General features: G+C 41.5%; 1 protein-coding gene across 1 annotated transcript in view; it reads right to left on the bottom strand.

Annotated features, from left to right (window-relative positions):
- Positions 1-1,795: 1,795 nt before the first annotated feature.
- Positions 1,796-17,100, bottom strand: part of hsph1 (heat shock 105/110 protein 1) — a 107,243-nt gene continuing 91,938 nt past the window's right edge. Inside the window, exons 15-18 of the mRNA XM_041199632.1 lie at positions 12,372-12,479; positions 3,721-3,840; positions 3,482-3,643; positions 1,796-2,502 (exon numbers count right to left, since the gene is read on the bottom strand). Of these exons, the coding sequence (XP_041055566.1) occupies positions 2,284-2,502; positions 3,482-3,643; positions 3,721-3,840; positions 12,372-12,479 (609 nt within the window). The 3' untranslated portion in view covers positions 1,796-2,283. The remainder of the gene's footprint in view (positions 2,503-3,481; positions 3,644-3,720; positions 3,841-12,371; positions 12,480-17,100) is intronic.

Genomic DNA, 17,100 nt, shown 5'->3' with positions numbered 1-17,100 from the left:
GAGAGATGGAGCTACTCTTGCAATCATAGATTCTCTCTCACGCTTGCTGTTCCAGCCCCTCCAGTCACGGATTCGCTCTCTGCTGCTTTTACTGCTCCTCGAGTTACAGAATCTTTGATTGGAGCAACAGTAAAATGGGAAAGATTAAATCAGTGATTGGAGAAGCCAGAACAGAAGTTCGTGGGAAACAGAATCTATGATTAGAAGAGCAGTTCCATCTCTCTGCTTGCTGCTCCTCTAATCACTGCTCTGCAGTCAGTGCTTGCTCTCAGCAACTGTCAGTTTAACTGACAGTTAATGTTTTCTTTTTAAAAAGAGTTGCTGATAGCTGGTAACACCTTTGGACAGCTTCATGGTTTTACAGCTTTAAAAAAGAAATCAGAACCGTCAGTTTGACTGATGGTTGCTGCTAGCGAAAACTGCTGCTACTGACCTTCAGGCAGCTTTGACAGCTTTTTAAAAAAAGACCTGCCAAAAAATCCACTAAGCTTTCTGAAGGTTAGAAGTATTTCTTATTAGCAGCAACTGTTAATCAAACTGACAGTTTGGTCAGTTCTTTTGGGTTTAAGGTCGGAAAAGAAGATGCCAAGGGCAGATTTCTGAAACCCCAATGTCAGAAATCTGCTATTTGGCAGAAATTTCTCATCCCTAAAGACTAAAAATATTTGGAATTCTCTACCTCAGAGGGTTGTGGATGCTCCATCATTCATATTTAAGGCTGTGATTGAAAGGTTTTTGATCTTTCAGGGAATCAAAGGATATGGGGAATGGGTGAAAAAATGCAATTGAGATAGAAGAGCAGGCATGGTTGCATTGAATGATGGACCAGGCTTGAGGAGTTGTATGATCTACACTTGACCCTATTGTAATGTTTTTAGACCACTTTTGGACTTCTAACTCAATAGGTTTTAATTTTGTACTAAGCATGGAATATATGTGCTTGACTTGAGAACAACCTACATGCATGACACTATGAAGTATAAACCTGCTGGGGCCATGTGCCAAAAATCAATGCACAGGCCTAACTGCATGGGTGCAATTAGAAGGCAAAATTGCTCAGAGGCCCTTATTATCATTAAATAATCTGCCAGGCGGTTAAAGCCAAAATTAAGGAGATTCTGTGGCCTTGTTGGCATTTTGTAATGAGTGGAGTGGCCCACACTGCAAGCAGAGCCCACCAACTCAATGGAGGCAACCTCTTTGTGGCAGGCAGGAAGTGGGTTGGGGTTTGTGGTTGGCACTTATGAAGCCAGAGCCTCCAGGCCCCACTGACAGGACCACAAGCATTGAAGACCTTAATCCCAGCAGAGGCCAATGCAGAAGAGGGGGTTCCTCTCCACACCAATAGATCTGTTGGCCTAGATCTTGTTTATTTCCTTACTGTTGTGCAGGCCAACCAAGTTTACTTCCATGCTGAGGTGCCCTCTCGATCGCGGCCCTGCCTCAGTAGCATTCACCTCTCCCAGTGGAGCTGTCGAGGCTCCAGGAATACTGGCCCTCTGATCAGCCATATTAGGATAGTGAACACAAAAGTGGCCTGTTAGGTGACTGCCTCCCAGCAGATTGCTGAGCCAGCCTTGCTGCTGGCAGGTGTGGACTTGGGACCCCCATTTGATACGGATGGCAGGGCCCCAAAGCTCACCAGAAAGTCCAGCCTAAAATTAACCAAATAACAAAATTTTTAAAGAGGGTCACCTGGAATTTACTTTGAAGGAATTATTTTCTAAATTTCTCTCATGCAATTGAGGAGTGCAAAAATTAAACATTTTCCCAAGAATCCTTATCAAACCAATGGTTTTTGATGTTGAAAACTTTATTTTCTAGTAGAAAGTCATACATAGCTTCTCTGCTCAGTTACTCAATTTATTCTAATTATATAGGTCTCATTGTCATCTTAATAATAATGCACAAAGACAGAAAAAAAACAACTAAACTACAAATACGTACATATACCCAACTAATGTTGAAACATGCACCAGTTAGAGCTTCATGCTTAAATGCTCAGTTTGATGGAGCATAACTTACAAAATAGTATGATGCATCATGCTGTGTAGGTGACTAACAGAAATGTACAATTCCACAGGAATTTAACATTACCATTGTTCTTAAGTATTTAACCAACACAATGTACATATTAAATAGCTGAACTCCTTCACCATTTAGGTACCGAAGAAAATGTATTGCAAAAGCTTTTTATAAATGAATAGGCTGGGTGTTTAGAAACATTAAAAGAAAAAAGTAAAAAGTTGTAGGGATAAAATATTCCTTTTAAATCTCCACAGATTAATCCATGTCCATGTTGGCTGTACAGTTATCTCCTGGATGGCAGTCACCATTTTGGGAAGGAATTTCTGTATCCTTGGCAAGGTCCTCATTCTCCATTGGCTCTCCGCTTCCATTCTTAGAATTAGTTTTACTGCTCGTTGCTTGGTTTTCTTCTTTAGGAATCTCTACTTTTGGCTTGGGTTTAGTTACTATTGGATTGCAGATATTATCTAGCTCCTACGAAGGTAAATTGAGAAGATTACCTACTTTGATCGTCAAGATTTTTTGATCTCATGTGGACTTCATGTTCAAAATTATTCCAAAACTCCTACAAAAGTGTCTCATCAGGTTCATTAGCAATTTGGTTATTGTTTAGATTTGGATGTTAATATTAAGCATTTCAAACATGCTCCACCAAGGCATTAAAATATTGCTGAGAGAACTAATCTTTGGTTGCGGTAGAAAAATAAGATAATCTGTTTTGTTCAAGTAAGAATATAAAAGTCCAGACTAAACCAAATCTCAATCTAACAAAGTATAGCATAATGGTAAATCAAAAATAGCCCGATTATAAAAAAAAACTACCGTTCAGGATGTTTGCTGTTGACAAAAAATTTGTAAGTGACGTAGAATAAAAAAATGATCTTAAGCTAGTAGCAGATAATAGCAGAAAGACCGATTACCTTCCAAAATAATTGAATCACTTATAAAGAGTGACTGAGACATGGCAGATGAATCTTAATATGAGTAAAATGCAGAGTAATTCTAGCAAGAGGCAAGGAGTGATCATTGATCGTATTCTGTAAGCATCTGGTCTATGTGAAACAATTATTAGAGCAAATTGGATATTGGGATGTATCTGAAGAACATTTAAAATTGTTAAATTATGTTGACATCATGCAGATTAATGGTGAAGAAATTCTTAAATATGGATCAATGTTTTGATCACAATCTCAAAAAGGGCTAAATGCATTAGAAAGGGTAAAGAGAAACAAGTTACTAGAATGATTTCAGATCCAGAGAGAAGCTCTGAAAATCTGCAGGACAGCCTTTATCAGCACCAGAATTCTGTATGCCTACCAAAGATCACTGCCTCTGACCCAATTTATTCAAAACTTATTCAGACTTCTTCAGTTTTGCAATCTCTAATTACATAGCTATAGAAAGGTTCACTTAAGTAGTTACAAATGTATCAATCTAATAAAAGAAATACAACCTTTTGTTTATCTTTAATCTCAGCCACAAGTACTATAGGGTCTTGATGGAAACTCAGTTTGGCCTGTGTGTCCATTGCACTATTCATCCATTCCATTGTTTCATTCACTGTCTTTTCTACTTTCTCCATTTCAGAAACGTCTATATGGTTATACTTCTCAGCCTGTAAAATGCATGAACATTAATTTTCCTATCTGCTTCAAGCACTAGAATAAATTTAACTTGTGAATTTTTGCTTACATTATTCCTGGATTCTCCCACCAGTTTTGTGTAATGATGCAGTCTTTGCCCAAGCTCATCAAAGGCTTTTGGTCTTTTCTCATTCTCCAGATATCGGTCTTGAATTGGGGTACCTAACTTCTTCAGAATTTTAAAAACAGGAGTGTTGAGTAACAGTTAGTTGTAAACAAAAAAATTCGCTTAAAAAAATTCCATTATTTTACATCTTCTTTTGACATTTCAATGGCTCTGAGAAACCACAACCATTCCAGAATACATGCGCTATAATTTTAGAAGTGTGCTGAAATGACAGCAGCCTTGCTTATATTGACCTTCTGGAGCCAGAGCCTCCATCTGTTGCTTACAAGTATCCCTAGTTGGAGCACTTCATCTTGTTCCAACCCTTGCAGCTCTTAAATCTTGTTTGTCTACTGACCCCTTCCCTCAAACCACACCATGGTGGGGGGGGGGGGGGAGGTGTGTGTGTGTGGGGCCCAATCAGCGCCCCCAATTGGGTCCGCGTCACTATTTTACATGGGTGGGCCAATTAAGGCCCACCCGTGTGACATGCACCTGGAAGCGTTGTGCGCTCCCTGTGCGGGAGCGGGGGGCTTTCCCTGAGTCAGCAGTGCGCTCTTTCGTGCATGTGCGCAAAATAATTAGTTAAAAGTTTCTGAGGTTTAATAAAGGAGAAAAAAAATCTTTAGACCATGTTCCCTCATGTGAAGCTGTCACATTGAGCTGGGACATGTGCATTAATTTTATTAAAAATTTTTCCAAGATTTCAAAAACATTCATGAAACCTCATCCTGCCCATGAATGAGGTTCCATGAAAAATGCGAAGGCTGCCTGGGCTCTTCGCCTGCCCACCAACTTTAAGGTTGGACAGGCAGCTCCATTAATTATTTTGATTGTTAGTTAAATGGCCTTAATAGGGACAGTTCGGTGGGCGTGCAGCCAAGTTGGCTGCGTGCTCGCCGAACTGAAAATCTAAAGGACACATGACGACGTCGGGGCGCACGCCCAACGTCACCCCTTGGCATTTTACACCTCGGTGAGTGGGCCCCGCCCCCACTCGCCAAGCCGAAAATTCTCCATGTGTTTTTCACTCAATTTATTCTCTCTTTCTTCCCTCAGCCGCTGCAGAACAACTACTTGCTCTCAGTGATTTCACTTTCCTCCTCAGCTAATTACGCCCTCTCTTCCAAACTCACTGCCTGTCGTCTCCAAAGTTCTCTCCATATAAGCTTACCTACACCTAATCATGGCCACCTACTCCTTTTCCATCTTCTGTGGCCTCTTCACTCCAGTGATTACATTGACAAAACTATTTCTGATTGTTTATGCTGTTTTCACCACCAATATTCTCAAAACTCCTTCTAGCTCAACTTCCACCTGCAGTGCTCGCCCAAGTCTCTTGCAACTGAATTTTCAAATTCCCTACTAGCTTTTGTTCACTGTTCGCCACAATACTTCTGCAGCCTTGTTTTGTGCAAATCACATTCTCAACCCCATCATTGACTTTGGTGTGCCCAACAAAACTTTCAATTCTTCCCATCCGGGTTGTACTTCTGGTATGCTTGCACATCCCATCTTAACTGTTAATTCTGAGGAGCATAAACCTGAACTCATCTGGTGTACATTTGGCTTGGTCTGGCATCACCAGATCGTTTAGGACTGTACAACACTCTCCATAAGACCATAATAAGACATAGGAGCAGAAATTAGGCCATTTGGGCCATTGAGCCTGCTCCGCCATTCAATCACGGCGGATAAGTTTCTCAATCCCATTCTCCCGCCTTCTCCCCATAACCTTTGATCCCCTTACCAATCAAGAACCTATCCATCTTGGTCTTAAATACACTCAATGACCTGGCCTCCACAGCCTTCAGTGGCAATGAATTCCAAAGATTCACCACTCTCTGGCTAAAGAAGTTTCTCCTCATCTGTGTTCTAAAAGGTCTTCCCTTTAGTCTGAGGCTGTGCCCTTGGGTCCTAGTCTCTCCTACTAATGGAAACATCTTCCCCACGTCCACTCTATCCAGGTTTCACTCTCCTCCATCAAAACCGCAAACCACTGTAGGCTCATTCTGAAGAGTTAATCCTTGTTTCTTTGATTCCTTCCAAGCTGACTGCTACTCAGCCATTAGGGCTGGGCCCTCAAATTTGCAGCACATTTGACAGTGCTTGAACATCTTACTGCCTGGCGTAAGAGAAATTTCAGAATTCCCAAAGTATTAACTGTAATAGGTGCGTGGGCTGATCCTTCATTTATAAATAAATTCCTTTACGCATTGTGTTTTGCTCAGCGCACACCAACATATGTATGATCTACTGAATGCTGGTTTTAAGCAGAGCTTGACATTTTGCACTTTACATACAGTAAGATCAGTGCCATCTTAACAGTAAAAGTTACCTTAAAAGCTTTCATGGATATGGTATTGGATTAGCAACTCAGAGATTGAGGGCAGAATTTTCTGCCTGCCCGACCCAATCTCCAGCGGGCGCCAGAGAAACAGGCCCCACCGCCATTTTATGTGGGTGGGCCAATTAAGGCTATGCACTCGCTGTGCGGGCGGCGCCGGGGGTGGGGGGGGATTCCCCGAAAGCGAGAGTGTGCTCTTTTGCACGTCTCCCTGAAGCTAAGTGCTGCCTCAGGGAGATCACTGACACTTTTAAAAACATTAAAAACAGAAATTTTTAAAAACTCCTTAACATGTCCCCCTCATGTGACAATGTCACATGAGATGAGACATGTTCATAAATTACACTAAAACTTTATTAAACTGTTTAAATCCCTACATGAAACCTCATCCCGCCGGTGGATGAGGTTTCAGGTTTTTTCTATTTCCCGCCGGGGCTCCTGGCCTGCCCACCAACTTTAAGGTTGGACGGGCAGGTCCATTAATTGTTTCAATGATCCTGTCAATGGCCTCAATTGGCCTTTGACAGGTCGGCGGGCTCACAGCTGATTTTGCTGTGAGCCCGCCCTCCTGAAAATTAAAGTGGGGCGGGCCCCACCCCGTGCTCACCGATGGCAAAATTCTGCCCTGAGAATTGAAATTAAACAATGGAAAATTATAAAATTGAACTCAATAAATTTAATAATTTATAGGCTGGGTCCAGAAAGTGACTGTGAAAGATGCCAAGTGGTTTCATCAATGCCTTTCAGGGAAGGGAACCTACAACCTCTACCTGGTTTAGCTTGCATGTGACTTCAATCCCATATTACATGGTTGACACTTAATAGCAACTGTGTTAGGTAGAGGAGGTAGAGGAGGATATCCAGAATCGCCCAGTACCCGACCATCCAGTCAGTCATCTATGTGGGAGACATCTCGAATACCAGACAGTCACAGAATGATAGAATCAACAACTCACATATACCTGTCATTAACTTGGAGGATGATGATGTTGATATTACAAACTATTTAACTGAGGTTAGTATAGAGTTGAGATCAGCACATTGATGAGATACAGGTCACAATTGTGCTGCAGCCAGGTCAGGGGAATGGATGGTTTTGTTTGTCACATTGGAGGGCAAGGTCAGAGATGAGTTCTGCTGCAGGAGGACTCAGATGAGGTCCTCAATGGGAGATATATAGGACAGGACTGATGGGCTTGCACACTGGAGATGCTGGGTGTATTGGCTGGCCTGCTAGACAGCCAACTGTCACTGTCAAGGAGCATGGAGGAGTCCAGTTCTAATTTGGCTGATGCATGGTACATAGCTTGCCCCTCTGCAGCCTCTGCTCTATCTCCCTGTTTTGCTGCAGACCCAGAAACGCTGCCAATGCTGCCCTTGTACCTGTTGCATATTTTGTGTGGACAGGCCATCTAATCCTCTGCCCTTTCTATAAGGGTGCAGCAATACTCTCTGGCAAATGCAGCAACTAACTGCAACATCTCTGAAAACACACTAGAGCACTTGAAGATGGAGCAGGGAGCATCAAGCACAGCGATCACCAGGCCTTCACCAATGGCTGACACACTATTGACCGAATTTTACACTGGGGGCAGGGTTCCTGCCCTCTAGCATAGAGGTTGGTGGGGAGGTCACCTGTGTATTTAGCTGGCTTGCTCTGTAACCATTTAGTGGGGTCTTTCATTGGCTTAAGGTGGGCATTGTGGCCCCAACAAAAGAGGAAGTCCCACAGCAGACAGTTGCTGGCCAATCAAATGGCCGGCAGCTCTCTTGCTCCAGCAGAGCCACTGGGAGCATTAGCAGGTAGGCAGCTGCTAAAGACCAGTAGCATGGATCCCAGACTTACAGGTAAGGCCAGGCTGGTAGGCCTCTGAGGTCAGTGAAATTCCTTGGGAGGGGTTTTTCCAGAAATCATACACCCAGGCTGACAAGGCTCACCAGTTTTTACTGGGTAGTCTGGACATGAAGCCTCACCCGCTACGAGCAAAATCCCAGTGATGGTGGGAGGAGGCTCCTAAGCAGCCAATTAATGGCCACTTAAGGGTTTCAATTGGTCCACAGGCGATTGGGTCACCTGACACCTCCCCTACCGCAGGTAAAATACCCCTGGGGGCAAGTATACATGGTGCTGCTGCGATGCAATTTTGCACCCTCCCTGCCTGCCTACCACTCACAGGAAGCATTAAGTTCCAGAAAATAAGTGCCAGCTTAAATAGAATTAATGAAATTCTAGCCTTGGCATTTTATAACCCAACTCATCTGCAGCAAAGTATTCTCTAGCATATTGGTAGAAGGTCCATGTCCAAGCACTTCCATTTCTCATATGTTTCTAGCTCGCGCCTTCATTCAGTATCCCACAAGCAGCCAAGTGTCCTGATGGCTGAGTCTGCCCTTGCAAAGGAGCAGGTCGAACATTCTTTGGTGGGGCCTCATGGACTCCACAAGCCAGAAGAAGCTGGCTAAGAAAATCCCAGCAAGCAGAGCACAGATATGAGTCAGGGCCCGAGAGTGCGGGATGCACAAGGTGGAAAATACTGGGGCCCCAAGGGTTAATGGGGGCCCAGACTTGGTGTTGCATATGGAGTTCCCGTTGTTGTCCAGATTGAGCAGCTAGAGCTTCAGACTTTAAAGATTGACTTTAAAAATCAAAACCGTCAGGCTAACAAATCCAATTTTCTTTTAAAGCCAATCTTTCAGGTATGGTTCACTGACAGTTGCTGCATTGGTGCTTCGGACCTTCGGGCAGTTTTACTTTTCAGATTTTTTTGAAAGTCTGCCAGAAAACCATGGAGCTGTCCAAAGATCAGCAGCAGCAGTTCCTACTCACAGCAATTGTCACGAGAACACTCTCAGTTGAAAATGTGGTTGATAAATGGTTAAGTGAAATCCTGGAATCAGAGCCAATTGCATTTTGGGCAGGGGCTCACTATCAAGGTTAAGTACTACAAAATTAAATACTGTTACACTTCTCAAAATTCTCTTTTGAATTTAAACCAGCATAAATTTTCATTATACCATGAAGTAGGCACAAATCTAATGACATGCTGTGTTGATGTACCAGAGGGTTGAAAATCTTAGGCCTCATCAAAATAAATTAAGAAATTAAAAACCAGGAATGATGCAAAAAAACGTGTGGCTCATTATCGCTCACTTCATTACTCTTGCAGAGTCTGGGAATAGAATCCCTATATGTCACTCACAGATTGCTTAAAGGGCAGTTTTACAAATCTTTACACTATCCAAGGCTCATCCCACCCTGCACCAACCTGTTTAAATTTGAGCAAAAGGTGGTCACACTAATTGTGGGGAGGGAGGGGTGCGGGGGGAAGATGAGATGGATTCTCCCAAACATCCACTGTAACTTTGACAAAAAAAATTAAAATCCCAGAGAAACACCATAAAGGCACTTTATAGGAACCCAATCCTATGACTTATGTGCTTGTAGAAATGATTTTTCTCAGGATATTGCTGTCACACTTTATTTTGCTGTTGGAATTTCTTATATATCAATTACATCTTTCCACTTAATTTGACTGTTTCTCTCACACCTCAAATAATTAGAATTTTTAAAAAATACTATTTGCACATTTATTTAGTACAAATGCAATATCACATGTAACCTGTGGGGATAGGGTGTAAATTTGCAGTGCACAACACAATTTGTATGAGAGCTTCAGGGGAAGGAGAAACAGTTCAGTTCTTGAGTCAAGGTTGTACTGAATTTTTATACCACGTATCATTCTTCTCTGAAAAATCAAATCAACATCGCAATCTACATTTTTCTTGAGCTGCTGGCAAGTGTCCAATTGACAATGCTGGGGATAGTGTCATTAGTGTAAAAAGGGGCAAATTTTTGGCCTGATTGGCACCAGAGAAGTCAGAATGGTAAAACTGTATTAGCTACAGAGTTGAATTGTTTTCTACATGTAGTGATTGCTTTGTTGCAATATTCCTAACATCAATTGATTGCTCTGTGATTAATTATCCTTAGAGAATCAGCATTGGGCCTCCAATTTCACCATTGCTACAGTCATTCTGCCTACTGCATGCAGGTACAATGAGAGACAGACAAAACCTATATTTATACAGCACTTTTCACTATGTCCCAAATTGTTTTACAGCCAGTTAAGTGTTTTTGAGTTGTAGTCACTAGTATAATGCAGGCAATGTTATCAAATTGCAGAGCAGGCTTGAGGGGCCGAATGGCCTACTCCTGCTCCTAATGCATATGTTCATATGTCATTCTGGCTGGACGAGATGAGCTGGGCTGGATGGCCTATGTCATCCATAATTATCTTGCGAATAGAAAGTGGAACCGTGGCTGGAGTTCTGTTTATTTTGTTGCTAATGGAAGATTACTGTAAGCAGGCTTTCTGGGGTGAAATTGCCAGGACAGGAATGCATAATAGGCTCATAGTGAATCAGTAATCTGTTTCACACTGCACATGATTCTCAAGAGTCTTTTCCATTTACTTCAATCTTGCCCTTTTGTCTACTTGCCTATGATCCCACTCTAGCTTGGTATGCTTGAGTTTGAGGTATTGAAATATTGTGATAAAGTTGTGATGCACAGTAGATATTCAGAATTGCTGATCAAGAAATCACAGATACAATTGTGAACCAGGCTGTGTCCTCTGGCCTCTTAAAAGTTGTGTTGCACTGATACCCGAGGGCTCCAACGTTCTCTCTGAGAGTGAAGATCTATGTTGTTCAATCATTCCACTTTGTTGCTCAGAAGTCATTTGATCTTTCTACCCAGTGAGATTATTGATAAAACAGAATCCAATTACACCCTTGTATGAAATTATATTGAATGATATCATGCATCCAGGCAGGAGACAGTTTCCTATTTCTTCTGCAGAATGGAAAAGATCTTGTGCAGTTTCTGTGTTGTAATTATTGAATCTTTCCCCCAAATATGAATTTGACTTGGTAAAGCATAGCAACCAGTTCCAGTTGGCAGCACATCTTGTTTCAGCAGGCTGTAAATGTCTGCCACCTACTGATTTGACAATGTTGTTCTGACATGTCGAGGAAGGTTATTCTCTGTCTGTATAGATTGCTGGTGGATATAGCCTTCTGTGAGCTACACCTCTCTACTGCTCCTTTCTCTCCTGTGGAACTGCAGGTCTGAAAGTAGAAGGCTACAGGTTCTCCTGCTGTTGCTCATTCTTGTCTTTGGTCCAAAGTAACAGCAGTATACATGGCACCCATGCTGATCTGATATATCAGAGTTCCAAATGCAAATCAGGCCACCAAACTTCCGACAAGTACAGTGAACAAACCTTTTCACACAAGCAAGTAATAAAGCAACTATGAGTACCAAGCACTCACTGGCATATTTCTCTGTCATGGCTTCAACTGCTGCTGTGTTCTCACTTTGCTTTCACTAGCAAGTTCCAGGAAGCTCAGGAAACCTGTAAATCTAAACTAAACTGCATGATAATATCATTCAGTGATTAACATATCGAAATTGCCAACTCACCTCTCTCGATAGGCTGCTTGATATGCTGCAGTGCAATATACAAGTCATAGTTTGGAGCAAGCTTCCCAATCCACTTATAACTTGTCTAGATTTCCCCCATCTCTGCTCTCAAACCTACGCACTCACAAAAACCCATCCTCCACACCAACTGGCTCTTGTTGAAGCACCTTTCAACTATACAGTGCTCTGCTGCCATGCACAAGTAGCCATTCTTAATTGGCAAGCCAGTACGTGTCCAAAATCCGTGGCACCACTCAGGATGAAATTAATCTTCCTGGCAAAGAAGTGAAACAGGCCATACCAAATAGGCAGCCCATTTTACACCATACTCAATTTTCTTTTCCATTGGTGGCAATGGAAAAGAAAATTAGGTACAATGTAAAATGAACTGACGATCCACTACTATTTGTTTTGAAAGACCAATTGTAGCCCCTGTGGGGCCCTATCCTGATCACGTGTGCATTTCAGGTGGTGTCATTGGATGTTATCAACCTTGGTTGATTTTTCTCCCCTCTTTTGCGCAGAAGCATAGACCAATCCAATGCCCTCCCTCTAACCCACGCTAACATAGCTGAGATCGACTAACTCACATTTGGATCAACTCTGGGTCTAGGTAAATGTTTAATTTTGATATCTATGTTGTGAAGAAAAGCCACTAATAAATCCATCTACATCTGAGATGGGCAAAAATGCTGGCCTAGCTAGTGACACTCACATCCTGTGAAAGAAAAAAAAACAAACAATAAGATTCTTGGTACTTACTTTTAGCTCCAACAACTTATCAACATATACTTGTTTAATTTGATCTTCTCCATCTTCATATAACCAATTTTCTGTCTCAGACAATAATGTTGAAAAATTTTTTTGATCCTGCAATTCACAAAAAAAATCTTGAACCATAAATGAAGATTTCATTACTTTCTCCCATCCAAGTACACATTTCAAAATGAAATGTGAACTTTAGTGTTATCTATCCATTTTTGAAATAACTAGTTTTAGGATTTTTTCACAACCTTGATTTATACTCTTAACTCAGTGCTATCTAGCATTGACAAATTGGGACAATGAAATAAACATTTTTTTTGCAAGAGGAGAAACCAACAAAGTCAGAGAATTAGTGGGAAATCTTGAAATCTCCTACGAGGGGAAAAAATGTGACTAAATTAGGAGGGGGTTATGAAGATGTTAGTGTACGTTTGTAATTTACCAAAATATTTTATTTGTATTAAGGGGCAAAGGAGAAAGGATACAGGTTGGAATCAAAGGGCCAATGGCAATATGGATGCAAAATTGGTTGAATGACAGGAAACAGAGGGTAGCTGTGAATAGTTGCTTTTTTCCATTGGAGAAGCGTATTGGAGTGGTGCTCCCAGGGGTTGGTACAAGGGCTACTAATTTAACATACATTTGGATGTACAGGTCACAAAACTTGTAAGTGTAGTGAACTGTGAGGAGAACAGCGATTAATTTCATGAGAACATAGATGGCTGTTGGAATGGGTGCACATGCATTTCAACAGAAGTGAGAGTGATACATTTTGGTAGTTAGAGCAAAGACACATAACATAAATTGCAAGGAATAATTCTAAAGGGATTCCGAAACAAATAAACCTGGTTTTGGGGCAGGTAGGGGAGTGGTATACATGCACAAATCGCTGAAGGTGCCAGGACAGGTTGAAAAAGTGTTTAAAGGCAAATGGCATCCTGACCTTTAAGTAAAAAGGAAGCAACATGAAACAAGGAAGTTATGATGCAGCTTTATAAAACACTGGTTGGCCTGAACTAGAGTATTATGTCCAATTTTGAGCACTGCACTTTAGGAAGAATGTGAAGGCTGTAGAGAGATTGCAGAAAAGATTTACAAGAATGGTTCCACGGATGAGAAACTTCATTTACTTGGATAGATAGAAGAAGCTGGGGTTGTTCTCCGTAAAGAGAGGGTTGGAGGACATTTGATAGAGGTATTCAAAATCATGAGAGGTATAGCCAGAGTAGATAGCGAGAAACTGGTCATTGATAGAAGGGTCAGAACCAGAGGACATAGATTTAAAGTGATTGACAAAACAACTGAAGGCAACATAAGAAAAAAAAAAAATTCTTTCTCTTTTAACGCTGAGTGGTTACGATCTGAAATGCACTGCCTGAAAGGGTGATGGAGACAGTTTCAAACATGGCTTACAAAAGGGAATTGGATAAACACCTGAGGGGGAAAAAACTGCAGAGCTATGGGGAAAGAGCCAGGGAGTGGGTCTAGATAAATTGCTTTTGCAGAGAACTGGCACAGCTTGACAGGCTGAATGATCTCCTTTGGCACTATAGCATTTTATGATTTTATTTTATATGGACTATCAGTTAGGTTTCCTTTCGAGTTTTGCAACTCAGGTTGCACTTTCAATAAGTAGAAGGAAAGACAACTCAATCATTTGATGGTTAGCAACTTATGGATATCCCCATGGTACAGAGCATAGCTAAGAATAAACATACATACAAACATATGAATTAGGAGCAGGAGTAGGCCATTTGGCCCCTTGAACTTGCTATGATCATGGTTGACTTGATTGTGGCCTCAACTCCACTTACCCGCCTGTCCCAGTTACCCTTTGACTCCCTTGTCAATCAAGAATCTATCTACCTCTGCCCAAAGGTGAAGAGATTAGTGTCAGTAGACAGCCATACTAATGTTTAATTTGAAAGTAGAGAAGTGGAAAAAATGATAAAAATATGTATAAGAAATTAAGATGTAGAGAAGGTTCTGGAAGGAAGTGAAAGGCTCGATTGTGATGACCCTAATTGTGATCATACAGTAGAATCTGCACTGGAAATACAAATCAGGATCTGGGAAGGGCCAGTCAAACAAATGCGAAGTATTGATAGGTAATTTTTAGTTGTGATGAAAATAACATGATAAGAGAAATAATTAAGAATGTTTCAGTGGATGTATACACAAGAATTCTGACTTATTACTAGTCAATTTCCTATGGCACACAGGGCATCAGGTCCAGATATAGACTGCAGCTGAAGAAAGGTTAAAATCCCAAGGAATAATTAGACCACAACAAGCCAATGTAATGTCAGTCCTCATTTAAAATCATGCATTTGGTCCTTAGCGTGCAATTGTTTCAGTAACAATAATGCCTTTGAAGTAATAACGTGTCTCAAGGCACTTCAAAGGAACATTATAAAACAAAATATGACACCAAGCTCTTAAGATCAAGTCAGACGACCAAAAGTCACAACTGAGTTCTGTTGAAGGGTCATGAGGACTCGAAACGTCAACTTTGTTCTTCTCCGCCGATGCTGCAGACCTGCTGAGTTTTTCCAGGTATTTCTGTTTGTGCCTTGAATATACTTAATGGCCCAGCCTCTACAGCCCTCTGTGGTGTACAGATTGACTACCCTCAGAAGAAATTCCTCCTCATCTGTGAGTTAAATGGGCGACCCTTTACTTTGATATTATGCCCCCTGGTCCTAGACTATCCCACAAGGGGAAACAACCTCTCAGCATCTACCTTGTCAAGCTCCCCAAGAATCTTATATGTTTCAATAAGGTCACCTCACATTCTTCTAAACTTCAATGAATACAACAGGCCCAATCTACTCAGCCTCTCCTCATAAGAAAATCCCTCCATACCTGGGATCAACCTAATGAACCTGCCATGGACTGCCTCCAACGATGTTATATCTTACCCTAGATAAGGGGGACCAAAACAGTTCACAGTATTATGGTGTGGTGTAGCTAGTGCCTTGTATAGTTTTAGCAAGACTTCCTTATTTTTTATAAAAATACCTGGAAAAACTTAGGTCTGACAGCATCTGTGGAGAGGAATACAGTTAACGTTTTGAGTCCGTATGACTCTTCAACAGAACAGACTTATCTGTTGAAGAGTCATACGGACTCAAAACGTTAACTGTATTCCTCTCTGCGGATGCTGTCAGGCCTGCTGAGTTTTTCCAGGTATTTTTATTTTTGTTCTGGATTCCCAGCATCCGCAGTTTTTTGCTTTTTTCTTTATTTTTATACTGCATTCCCTTTGAAATGAGGCCAACATTCCATTTGCCTTACCTATTACCTGCTGAACTTGTATGTTAGCTTTTTGGGATTCATGCACGAGGACTCCAAAATCCCACTGCACTGCAGCTTTCTGCAGTCTTTCTCCATTTAAATAATATTCAGCTCTTCTATTCTTCCTGCCAAAGAGCATAACTTCACACTTTCCCACATTATATTCCATCTGCCAAGTTTTTGCCCAGTCACTTAATCTGTTTTTATCCCACTGTAGACTCCTTGTGTCATCCTCACCACTTGCCTTCCTACCTATTTTTGTGTCATCTGCAAACCTGGCAACAATACATTCACTTACCTCATCTAAGTCATTAATATATATGTAAATAACTGTGGCCCCAGCACTGTTCCCTGTGGCACTCCACTAATTACAGTTCGCCATATTGAACATGCCCTTTTATCCCAACTCTTGTCTTCTATTAGTTAGTCAATCCTCTATCCATGCTAATATACTACCCCCAACACCACGGGCTCTTATTTTATTAAGTGGCCTTATGTGCAGTACCTTATCGAACGCTTTTTGGAAATCCCAATACATTACATCTACTGCTTCCCCTTTGTCTATCCTGCTTGTTACCTTCGCAAAGGATTATGATAAATTTGTCAGGCATGACTTTCCCTTCATGAAGCCATGCTGACTCTGCTTGACTATATTATGCATTTCTAAATGCTCTGCTATTACAGCCTAGGCAACTGAAAGCATGGCCATCAATGGTGGAATGGTTAAAATCAAGGATGTTCAAGGGGCCCGAATTAGATGAGTACAGATATCTCAGAGGGTTGTAGGGCAGGAGGAATAGGGAGAGATTAAAGTGGGGCAAGGTCAAGGGAAGATTTGAAAACAAAGATGAGATGTTTAAAACCAATTTGGGAGCTAATCTAAGTCAGTGAGCACATGGGTGATAGGCGAATGGGACTTGGTGTGAATTATGCCATGGGCAGAGCTTTGGATGACCTCATGTTTATGGGGGTAGAATATGTGAGACCAGTCAAGAGTGCACTGGAAAAGTCAAGTCTACAGATAAGAAAGATACGAATAAAATTTCAGCAGGTGAGCTGAGATAGGTAATGTTAAGGAGGTGAAAATAGGCAGTCTTAGAGGTGGCACGAATGAGGTCAAAAGCTCATTTTGGGGTCTGGCTTAATCCCAGACTGTTGCCAAGAGAGGGATGGAGTCATTAGTTAGGGCATGAAGTTTAGAGTGGAGAGCAAAAACAATGGCTTCAGTCTTTCCTGTACTAGCTTTCAGATAAGCAATCCAATAATTTAGTAACAAAGCAGGTGAAAAACGTGGTGGCAAGTTAGAACTGGGTGAGGTCACCATACATGCGAAAACTAATACTGAAACGCATGCAGCATTCAAAACAATCCAGATGAACTGATAGTGCAAATAGAAATAAGTACGATCTGACAATCATTACAGAGATAT

This window comes from Carcharodon carcharias, chromosome 11, assembly GCF_017639515.1.
Source record: "Carcharodon carcharias isolate sCarCar2 chromosome 11, sCarCar2.pri, whole genome shotgun sequence".
In the NCBI taxonomy this organism is placed as follows: domain Eukaryota; kingdom Metazoa; phylum Chordata; class Chondrichthyes; order Lamniformes; family Lamnidae; genus Carcharodon; species Carcharodon carcharias.
The sequence above is the reverse complement of the archived record's forward strand: the minus strand, read 5'-3'. Positions and strand labels throughout refer to the sequence as shown.